This window comes from Dipodomys merriami, unplaced genomic scaffold (assembly GCF_024711535.1).
Source record: "Dipodomys merriami isolate MVZ:Mamm:240054 unplaced genomic scaffold, mDipMer1.0.p SCAF_27, whole genome shotgun sequence".
NCBI classification, from domain to species: Eukaryota; Metazoa; Chordata; class Mammalia; order Rodentia; family Heteromyidae; genus Dipodomys; species Dipodomys merriami.
The window spans coordinates 8,863,854-8,874,637 of record NW_027204159.1 but is presented as its reverse complement, the minus strand read 5'-3'; the positions used below and the strand labels follow the sequence as shown (position 1 = coordinate 8,874,637).

Sequence of the window (10,784 nt, the reverse complement as noted above, 5' to 3'; positions counted from 1 at the left end):
AAAGAGCCCAGTGGGCAGGAACCAGCTGGCTACTTTTCAGAAAAGAAAGGGGCTGACACAGAGATAAGGAAGGATGGAGTAGATAGGACAAGAAAAGGGTCAGAAGTTTAGTCCCAGAGAGAGAGCTGTCCCCTGTAAATGGGCTGTGTTTTGGAGATGAGGTTGATCTCTGGACCTGTAGTGTTTATGCACTGGGGCATGGGAAATAGCCAGAGGGTGGGAGACTGTTTTTAGTCTATATGTGCTGCTATAACAAAAGTAACAACCCCAGATCAGCTAATACAAAAGCAACAGAAATATTGTTCTCACAGTTCAGATGCTGAGAAGTCTAAGATCAAAGCACTGTCAAGTTTGGTATCTACTGAAGGCTGTTCTGTGCTTCAAAGTGGTGTCAAATTCATACTTAAGAAATACTAACTCAAGTGAGGAAAAGAGTGACGTTGTCCACAAAGGACTTTTTACCTGACTTATATAACTGTAATCCCTCTGTATAGCACCTTTATAGTAACAATTAAATTTTTTAAATCAAAAACTGGAAGGAAGGAAGGAAGGAAGGAAGGAAGGAAGGAAGGAAGGAAGGAAGAAAGAAAGAAAGAAAGAAAGAAAGAAAGAAAGAAAAAGAAAGACTCAGCTGGGTACCTATGGCTCACACCTATAATTCTAGCTACTCAAGAGCTCAAGAGGCTGAGATCTAAGGACTATGGTTCAAAGCCAGTGTGGGCAGGAAAGTCTGTGAGACTTATCTCCCATTAATCACCACACACAAAAAAAAGCTGGAAGTGGACCTGTAGGTCAAGTGGAAGGGTGCTAGCTTTGAGCAAAAAAGCTCGGGGACAGTGAGGAGGAGGAGGAAGACAACAACAACTAACCTATCTCATCTCATAAAGACCTCACTCCCTAATATGATTGCATTGGGAGTTAAGTTTCAACTTGAATTTTGGAGACAGTGCAACCCTTCAGATCATTGACTAGAAAGGGAATGGCACCCCCAGCCTCAGGTCCTTTGTATTTCATGATTTTCATTTGCCTAGAATGCTCTCTCACCTACTCTCAATTACTGCTATCATTCTGACTTCAACTTAAGGAGAACTTTTTAGAGCAGCCTTCCCAGATGCGACAAGCTGCCTTTACTATATATCATTACAGAGTAGCTCTTCTTTTTTTTTTTTTTTTTTTTTTTTGGGTCTGGTCGTGGGGCTTGGACTCTGGGCCTGGGCACTGTCCCTCAGCTCTTCAGCTCAAGGCTAGCCCTCTACCACTGGAGCCACAGCGCCACTGCTGGCTTTTTTCTTTTTGCTTATATGGTGCTGAGGAATCGAACCCAGGACCTCAGGCATGCAAGGCAAGCGCTCTACCACTGAGCCAACTTCCCAGCCCCAGAGTAGCTCTTCTGAAGATGCATCTCTGTTTGTAATAACACATTCATTTGGGGATTCCTTCATAAATGCCCCCTTGCATCAAACTGTTCATATTCTGCTGTATAGTCATATCTCTAACCCCTTGAGCAGAAGTTGACAAGAAGAGATGCTCAAAAAATAAAAGAAAAGACAGGGCTGGAGACATGGCTCAAGTGGTAGAGTGCCAGCGGGCACTCAGGGAAGGTCAAGAACAGCACCCAGGCCCTGAATTCAAGTCCCAGAACCAGCACACAAGAAAAGAGAAGTAACAAAAGAAAACTGCTAAGAAATCTTGGAAAATAGTAGGAATAGCAGAAGATATGCAATATGCTCTAACTGAGCCATAAGATGCCACAGGCTGATTGATTAAAACAGGTAATCGGATATGCCAGGCTGATGGGGTAGTAAAAAAGCTGGATATATCCCAGAGTTGCCATGGAAGTGACTGGTAAAAATAGTAACAAGAACAGGAAATACATGCTGAGCCCTTGTGGAAAGGGCGTCAGCCCTTTTCCACATATTACCCAGATATTCCCATGGATTCATCTTCACAACAAGCCTGTCAGCATTTCCATTTTGCAGAAAAAGAAAGAGAGGTACGCAGGCCTAAATACTCTGCTCAGCTCACACAGCTAGTGCAGATAGAGTCAGGGTTTACTGTACAACTTTGCTCTTAATTACTATACAGCTTCCTTTTTAGTGGCCAAGTGGTTTGGTGGCCAAAGTGGTATTCAAAGCAACTGTGGCTGCTGTAGTCTATTTACTACTATTTGGGTGGGAGATGGGAGATAAGAGATGTGGAAGGAGGTACTGGAGAATTCCTTTCTGCTGATTCTGCCACTCCCTCTGCTGATTAGTGTGTTCTGTTCTATGTATAATGAATCTGCAAATCAGGCAGGTTTACAATATTGAGAGAAGGTCAAGCTCCAGAAATCAGCCTCCCTTTCCCTAGCCCACTGAACTGCCTTGTGCCCATCGACAACAGACCAGGATGACATCCACTGCAGGCCTGCTCCATGCCAGGCTTGAGTCCCTGGCCCTTACCAGAGAAAAAGCAATGCTGCAAGTACAGTATATGGGTGGAAGTTAAATGAACGGAACAGAAGCTCCATGGAGAAGAGTCCGGGAAGACACTGCTGTATCCATATTCAGATGCACAGAGACTTTAAGCCGCTGCAGCGAGGGGTCTCCACCTGCTGCTTTCACCCTCATTCATCCCTGTCTTGACCTGTTTCTGCCCTAACAAAGGCTAAGAACATGAACATGGAGAAGTGGCTCATGCCTTGCAGGCCAGAGGCTGAAGCTCCACCGCATGCCTCTTCAAGTTCCCAGTGACCCTAATATCAAAGGGTTCTCTTTGCCTTGCTGTGCTCAGGCTGCAACGATTCCCTTTGAATCTGTTCAATCATATCAGCCACAGATTATGGGAAGGAACAGAGAGAGATGCACAGACAGAAACAGACAGAAGATGGAGAGATAAACACACAGAAAACCAGAGATTCAGAGAAAGGAAAGACAGAAATGCACTCAGAGGAAGAAAGAGACAGAAGGGGAGACAAGGAAATAAATATAAAGATAAAAGAAAGGGGAAAAAAGGCTGGGTACCGGTGGCTCACACCTGTAATCATAGCTACTCAGGAGGCTGAGATCTGAGGATTGTGGTTCAAAGCCAGCCCAGGCAGGAAAGTCCATGGGACTCTTATCTCCAATAAACCACTCAGAAAACTGGAAGTGGTGCAGTGGCTCAAGTGGTAGAGCTCTAGCCTTGAGCTGAAGAGCTGAGGGACTGCGTTCAGTTCTAGAGTTCAAGGCCCATGACCAACAAAAAGAAGAAGAAGGATGGAGGAGGAGGAGGAGGAGGAGGAGGAGGAGGAGGAGGAGGAGGAGGAGGAGGAGGAGGAGGAGGAGGAGGAGGAGGAGGAGGAGGAAAAAACTGGGTGCCAGTGGCTCATGCCTGTCATCCTAGCTACTCAGGAGGCGAGATCTGAGGATGGTGCTTTGAAGCCAGCCCAGGCACTTATCTCCAATTAACCACTCAAAAACTGAAACTGGTGCTCTGGCTCACATGGTAGAGAGATGAGCCTTGAGCACAAAGAGGCTCAGGGACAACACTCAGGCCCTAGTTCAAATCTACACTAATGGAAGAAAGGAAGGAAGAAAAGAAGGAAGGAGAGCCCTTTGTACAGCATTTTTACAATAAAAAAAGTACAAAAAAAGAAGGAAGGAGAGAAGAGGGAAGAGAAGAGAAGAGGGAAGGGAAGGGAAGGGGAGGGGAGGGAAGGGAAGGGAGAAGAGGGGAAAAGAGGGAAAAAGAAGGGAGAAGGGAAAGGAAGAGAGGAAAAGGGATGAGACTTAAAAGGGAAAAGGAGCTGGGCTACCCAAGGGGCTGAACTTTGAGGCTCAAAGCCAGCCCAGGCTGGAAAATTTGTGAGATTCTTATCTCTAATTAATCACCAAAAAAGTAAAAAATGGAGCCGTGGCTCAAATGGTAGAGCACTAGCCTTGAGCACAAAAGCTCCAGGACAGTGCCCAGGCCTTGAGTTCAAGCCCTAGGACTGGCACACACAAAAAAAGGGCAGGGGAAAGCCAGAAAGAGACAGAGAGATAGAGAGACAGAGATAGAGAGACAGACAGAGAGACAAAGACAGAGACAGAGGCAGAAGCAGGAGGAGAGGGAGAGGGAGAGGGAGAAGGAGAGAGAGAGAGATACAACCCAAGAACAGTAGCCTCCACCCACCCCATCTTGTTGATCCAGAGAAGTATGGCCTGAAGGAGGAAGTTGGGTCTCCTTTTTTGAGTTTTGGCCCTGAACTTCTGGCCCAGTCTCCTTAATTTAAGAATCATGGAACTTAGATTGGAAAAAAATTATGTTATTCAAATTAATCTCTACCTGTAATTTACTATTTCCTTCTATTATAACTGCATAAACAAGTCAGTCATATTAGCTATAAATGGTCCTGATACCAATAGAGATCACATATATTTTCCTCTCATAATACAATTCCACAGATCTTTTGAACTATCATTTGCATTCACCATTACTTGAAAATTATATGAGGTCCACCCTAACACGACATCTTATTTAAAGCATTAATAAAAAGGCACATACATTACTATACTACATTAAAATAATTTTATAATTTTATTGCGATACAATTGGTTTCTTTTATAATACTATATATCTCATTTTATGTACTTTGAAACATTATTGTGAGACAAGGTCCATGTGCTTTATTTGATTGCCAAAGGGAATACAGAGCAAAAAGATGATTAGAAATCCTACATGTGTTCACCATCCACCCCCCTGAGCCCATCTCCTCAGACCCTGTGCCCTGGGTTTTCTTTTCCTTTCCTTTCTTTCTTTCTTTCTTTCTTTCTTTCTTTCTTTCTTTCTTTCTTTCTTTCTTTCTTTCTTTCTTTCTTTCTTGTCAGTCATGGGGCTTGAACTCTGGGCCTGAACGCTGTCCCTCAGCTCTTCAGCTCAAGGCTAGCGCTCTACCATTTGAGCCATGGCATCACTTCCAGTTTTCTGAGTGGTTTATTGGAGTTAAGAGTCTCATGGACTTTCTGTGCCCGGGTTGGCTTTGATCTACGATCCTCAGATCTCAGCCTCCTGAGTAGCTAGGATTACACGCGTGAGCCACCGGCGCCCAGCCACCCCGGGTTTTCTTTTACTTCTCTTCTCTTGCTGGATTAGTTTAGATTCTCCAATAAGAAACAACCAAATGCAGGATGATACATAAGGTGGAAATGCCTATGAGAGAAGGAGTCCTGGGGCTGAGAGAGCTGTGAGGGAGAAAGAGGGTTAAGAAAAGTTGGGAGGAAGCATCCTAGACCTCCATGCAATTGAAGGAAAGTTCCAGATCTCTGCTAAGTTCTATTATTGAGAGGGAGCAGCAAAGTGGAAGCCAGTCCTAGTGAAGAAATGGATGGGTTTCAGAGGGAAGCAATTGTGCTCTTGATTAATTTCAGCCCTTCAAGCTGAAGATCTATGAGAAGTGCAGTCAATACCGCCACCATAGGTTGCCCAATCACTGCTTACATGGAGAAGAGGCTCTTTGCTTATTCATCTTGCTCCAGGATCTTCTCCAGGGTGTGGGTGGCTTGGAGAATTGATTGGTCCTTTTCTAGTTGCAGGGCTTTGAGCAAGTTTTTGTTGTTGTTGTCATCGTCATGGGGCTTGAACTCTGGACTTGGGCGCTGTCCCTACTTTCTTCAGCTCAAGGCTAGCGCTCTACCGCTTGAGCTACAGCCCTACTTTCAGTTTTTTTAGTGGTTTATTGGAGATAAGAGTCTCATGGACTTTCCTGTCCTGGCTGGCTTTGAACTGCAATTCTCAGATCTCAGCCTCCTGTATAGCTAGGATTCCAGGCAGGAGCCACCTGTACCTGGCTTTGAGCAAGTTTTTATTTTTGTTTTATTTTGTTATGTTGGTCCTGGGGCTTTTTCTCAGGGCTTGGGTGCTGCCCCTGAGCTTTTATTTTTTTTTCTCTTTGAGCTCTATCACTTGATCCCCAGCTCTGCTTTGGCACTTTTTTGTTGTTGTTATTGTTGGTTAATTGGGGATGAGTTCCATAGACTTTCCTGCCCATTACTGGCTTTGAATCAGGATCCTCAGATCTCAGACTCCTGAGTAGCTAGAATTACAGGCCTGAGCCACCAGCACCTGGCTTTAGTATGTTGTTCAATGTCCCCTTACCTGCAAAAATGGGGGGTAATGAAAGTCTCTAATAGGAATATTGTGATGAATATTTGAAGTTTGCTAAGCAAAGTTTGCACAGGGCCTGGGATATAGGCAGCTCTCAATAACTAGTAGCTATTGTGATTATTATTATTATTATTATTTCCCTGTAAGGAAGGCTGAAGATGACAGTCCTTTCCTGAGCTAGGCAGTTAGTTCGAAGAGGTGAGAGCCACTTCCCCTGAGGCTGGGGTCTTCCCCGGCTACTGATAGTTCCTGTGTCTGCTGACTCACAGCCAACTTCCTCTTATACAAACAGGAAAACACAGCTGGCGGGGGGGGGGGGGGGGGGGGGGGGGGGGGGGGCACCCCAAACCCCACACAGCTAAGGTACTGGCCCTGCTTTGTGGGGGAAGTGACTTTGACTCTTGGAGGACAGGCTCCAATGTGTATGTATGTGTGTGTGGGGGGGGGGGAGGGTTCTGCAAATGGAGGAGGGGAAATGAGCACTTTCTTCTCAGCCCTCTGGCAATGTTCAAGTGGGAAAGTAAGAGAAGAGGCTTGGTCCAAGAATGGAAAGGCTCTTTGTTTGGTCACTGAGGCCCCAGGGCGCCAGCCTCAACCCTACAGTCCCTGGTTTGGGAGTGCGGGAGGGGGCGGGGGAGAAGGGGGTCATTGCTTTGCTGACCTTTAATCCTTGGAAGAAACCTAGATCGGGCCTTTGGGATGGGGGAAGCTGATGAGACGCCTCTGCTAGACCTTCGCCCCATGTGCCAAGGCTGCCCCCCCTCCGTCTTTGATCGCTCCCACATATAACTAGGTGTCCGGTCCAGCCACACTGCTGGGAGTGAGCCGGAGCCGGAGGGATCAGAGCCCGACTCCTCAACCCCTGTGCAGCGCTCTTCCTTTCTCTGTTTGTACTTATGTCCTATCTGTGGTCTGGTTCCTGTCTTTGTCCTGGGGCCTTGTCTCACTCTGGGACGGGGCAGAGAGGGGGCAGAACCCAGATAAGTGGAGCGGTTGGGTAAGGGACCGAATCAGCAGAAGGTGAGCGCTTGCACAAGTGGCTCAGGCCCGCGGCCTGCCGAGGGGGAGCAGTGGGGACTCAGGTAGGGGGAACCGGAGGGGCGGGGAGGAGCAGGGCGGGGCCGGGCCGTCGGGGGGAGGGCTGTGGGGAGGCGGGGACGGCGCTGGACTCCTGGCCTCGGACAGCTCTGCGGGTACCGGGAGCGGACCGCAGCCGCGGAGAGGTGAGGACCCCCGCCCCCCCCCCCCCGGACCCCTACTTCCCAGACTCCACCCCATCACCTCCTCCGGGGGCCTTCGTGGGCTCCCCGGGCCCCTCTGCGCCCTCTACCTTCTCCTCCCCTTTCCCTCCCCCTCCTCGCTGCGACCTGCCCCTCCCTCCTGTTGCCCAGCCTCTGCCACCTCCCCCTGACCCCCTCCTTCGCCTGGCCCGCGCTGCCCCGCGTCGCCTGGCCCGCCCCCCCCCCCCTCTCCCCCGTCACTCTAGCGCTCCTTGCTTCCCAGACCCGTGCCCTCGGGCCCGGCTTGAGTCACCGGGGGAAACTGGGCCGTGACCATGCTCCAGGCCTGGCTGGGAGATGTCCCAGCCAGTGAGAAGCATGGTGGACAGATGCGGGGACAAAGATGGAGCCCTGGTCAGGGACCTGGACCAGGAATAACTTGGAGAGAGCAGTGCTGGCAGAGGCTGAAAGGACCTCCAGGGTCCAAGGTGTCTGGGGCCATAGATAAGAACTACTTAAAATGAGGACAGAGGCAAGGACACTCTTGCCAGGTGCAAAACAAAGCAGGACCAGGAGGGGGACAAAGGTGGATTTGGAGGTAGAGGTGGGGATGAAGTAGGGTAGAGGCTAAAACAAAGCTGAGAGAAAACTCCTGGGAGCAGAGATGGCCATGTCAGGGAACAGGGGAAGGGTCAGACTGACCCAATGGTGCTGCTGACAGGTAGAGACCTAGGCTCTGGGTATGTATGGGAAGGGAAAAGGAAGGTTTGCAGAAAATGTGTGTGCATATACACCCGCGCATGCGTGCACATGTGCACACACAGACACGCATGCCACTTTATACTTCTGAGTTCCTGCAGGATGGTATACATGGGTGAAGACAAGAATAACTTGGGCTATCCTGGGCCTTTGGTTCTTCATCTGCCTGACCCCATTCTCCACCCAACTCTATTCCCTAACTGACCCCTCCCCAGGCTGGGACCCCATGCATTGCAAATGATTAGAGCCCAGAAGGCCTCCTGACCAAGCCAGGCAGGATGTGGGGGCAGGCAGGCCAGAGGGACAGGAAGGAAGTCTGAAGAGAGACAATAGGTGGAAGGGGAGGAGGCACTGGGAATGATCAGGATTAGGATGTCCCGCCCAAATCTCAGCTTCAGAAACCAGTGGGAGTGGGGTTCTCTAGCTCCTCCCCTTAAGGAGTAACCCCCCCAGTCTCCCCAACTTATCCTATAGTTTAATCAAGCCACTAATGTGACCCCTCCCTGCCCCCAACTTCCTATCCCACCCTTCCCAGAAGAGTGCAATAAGTAGGGACAGAGTTTTGACCCAGACCCAGAGAAGGGTAAATATAGAGGCTAACACTAATACCACTTTGGATGAGCCCCTTCCCCTCTCTGGACCCCACTTTCCTGTATATGACTTAGGTCACATAACTCTCATGTGAGAAGATAGTTCTTTATAAAATTCTGGGATAGCTCTGCCTCTGAATAGCAGGCCTTTTGGACATTTTTCTTTGGAAGAAGACTGGAGGTTGCTACCCACTGTCCAGGCCTCAGACTTTGGGGCAGGGAGGGGGAATCTCAGCCTGAGCCCTCCCTTCACCCTGCCCCCCCCAGCAATGGCCTGAGCCCCCATGGCTGCCCCTCAGGACCTGGACATCTCTGTGTGGCTGGCTGCGGTACATCTGGAGCAGTATGCAGACACGTTCCGGCGGCATGGCCTGGCTACGGCAAGTGCAGCCCAACATCTGGGCCACAAGGAGCTGAGGCAGTTGGGCATCAACGCCACTGGGCACCGGAAACGCATCCTGCGCCTGCTGCAGGCAGGCACTGCAGAGGGCTCCCTGGATCCCAAACTGGATAGTACCATGGAGCCATCCCCAAGCCCAGTCCCTCGAGCCCAGCCCCTCAAGCCTGTACCCAAACCCAGGACAGTGTTTAGTGGGCTCAGTGGCCCTACTACCACCCAGAGGCCTGGGATGAACCCACCCTTCTGGGGATCAGAAGAGTCCAAGAGTTCAGAGTCCAGCCCAAGTTCCCCTCCTCCCCCTACATCCTCTTCTGAGAGTTCAGCCCTGAATACGGTGGAGATGATGCCCAATGCCATCTATTTTGGTCTGGACTTAAGAGGCGGGACACAAGCAGCTCAAGACACGTAAGTGGGGTTGGCTGCTTAGGGATCTGATTCTGCGGGAGGAGGAACAAGACATGAGGACAGTCTGTCTTTCTCTCTACCTTCACAACTAACAGATCTTTCTCCTAAGGTCTCCAGACAGCTCTCAGACAACTGCCCCCATCCCTGCCCTCAGGCCTACAACAGGCACAGGTAGGTAGGTTATCCTAGGTTTCAGGAAGAGGGATTTTGCACATCAGGACCTCAGATAATCTCACCTAACCCTGTTGCCCCCTGCCAGTGCACATTATGGATCCAGGTTGCCTGTACTATGGTGTTCAGCCTGTAGGTGTTCCAAGTGGCCCCAACAGAAGAGAGGGCAGAGGTGTCTGCCAAGACAGGGCTGAATCCAGGTGAGTACTTCATCAGGTAATGGTGGGAGGAAGATAAGGGAAGTTTGAGGAGTAGTTGAGCTCACAGTGGCCATGTGTCCATTTAGTTATCAAATGTACATTGAATGTACACTTGATGTATGCCAACCAGGCATTCAAGGCACAAGGTGATTATAATAGGCCCTCAGGCAGCTTGTGACTCAGCGGGACAGACAGAACACAAACCAAGTAGACAAACAGATACATAATTACAATATAGAGGATTAAATGTAGTGATTCATGACTAAAATCCAAGCTACTGGGCAGGCAGAGATAGGAGGCTCATGGTCCAAGGCCGGCCTGGGAAAAGTACAAGATCCTATCAGAAAAGTAATTTGAAAAGCAAAAATACTGGTAGAGCACTAGAGACTCTGCATTCAATCCCATAGGATTTTTTTTTCTTTCACTTTTCCTTCTTCCATTCAGCACTTTTTTTTTTTTTTTTTTGGTGCTTGGCCTTCAGCTAAGGGTCTCACTCTCCAACTGTATTTTTTTTTATCAGGGCTGGCACTCTACCACTTGAACCTCACTCCCACTTCTGGCTTTTTTTGTTGGTTAATTGGAGATGAGTCGTTCAGATTTGTCTGTCCAGGCTGGCTTTTGAACTGTGATTCTCAGATCTCAGCCTCCTGAGAATCTCAGAAGTACAGGTGGTTGGCTCCATCCAGCAAATGCTTATTGGACAACTGTTACATTCCAAATGTAGACACTTGGGGTAGATGCGTGTACATAGAAATTCTTGCTCTTGTGGGGAGGTGATCAGTTAATAAATTTATTTAATATACGTAGTGAATAGAGAGCTGTAGGCAGTATGAGGGACTGCAGGTTTTTTTTTTATTAAGAATTACTAAGCATTAAGAAGATAACATTTCAGCAAAAAACCTAAAGTAGCTGAAACATTTCTGCGGGAATGGTG

General features: G+C 48.7%; 1 protein-coding gene across 7 annotated transcripts in view; it reads left to right on the top strand.

Annotated features, from left to right (window-relative positions):
• The first annotated feature begins 7,065 nt into the window (after positions 1 to 7,065).
• Arap3 (ArfGAP with RhoGAP domain, ankyrin repeat and PH domain 3) overlaps positions 7,066 to 10,784 on the top strand; it is a 28,603-nt gene continuing 24,884 nt past the window's right edge. For 3 of the 7 annotated variants that reach the window (XM_070036266.1, XM_070036267.1, XM_070036261.1), the window contains exons 1-4: positions 7,246 to 7,328; positions 8,942 to 9,479; positions 9,589 to 9,650; positions 9,739 to 9,850. In XM_070036266.1, the coding sequence (XP_069892367.1) occupies positions 8,959 to 9,479; positions 9,589 to 9,650; positions 9,739 to 9,850 (695 nt within the window). In that variant the 5' untranslated portion in view covers positions 7,246 to 7,328; positions 8,942 to 8,958. Of the gene's footprint in view, positions 7,188 to 7,245; positions 7,329 to 8,353; positions 9,480 to 9,588; positions 9,651 to 9,738; positions 9,851 to 10,784 lie in introns of those variants that run through there. The other 4 variants (XM_070036263.1, XM_070036265.1, XM_070036268.1 and 1 more) reach the window with 4 other exon arrangements.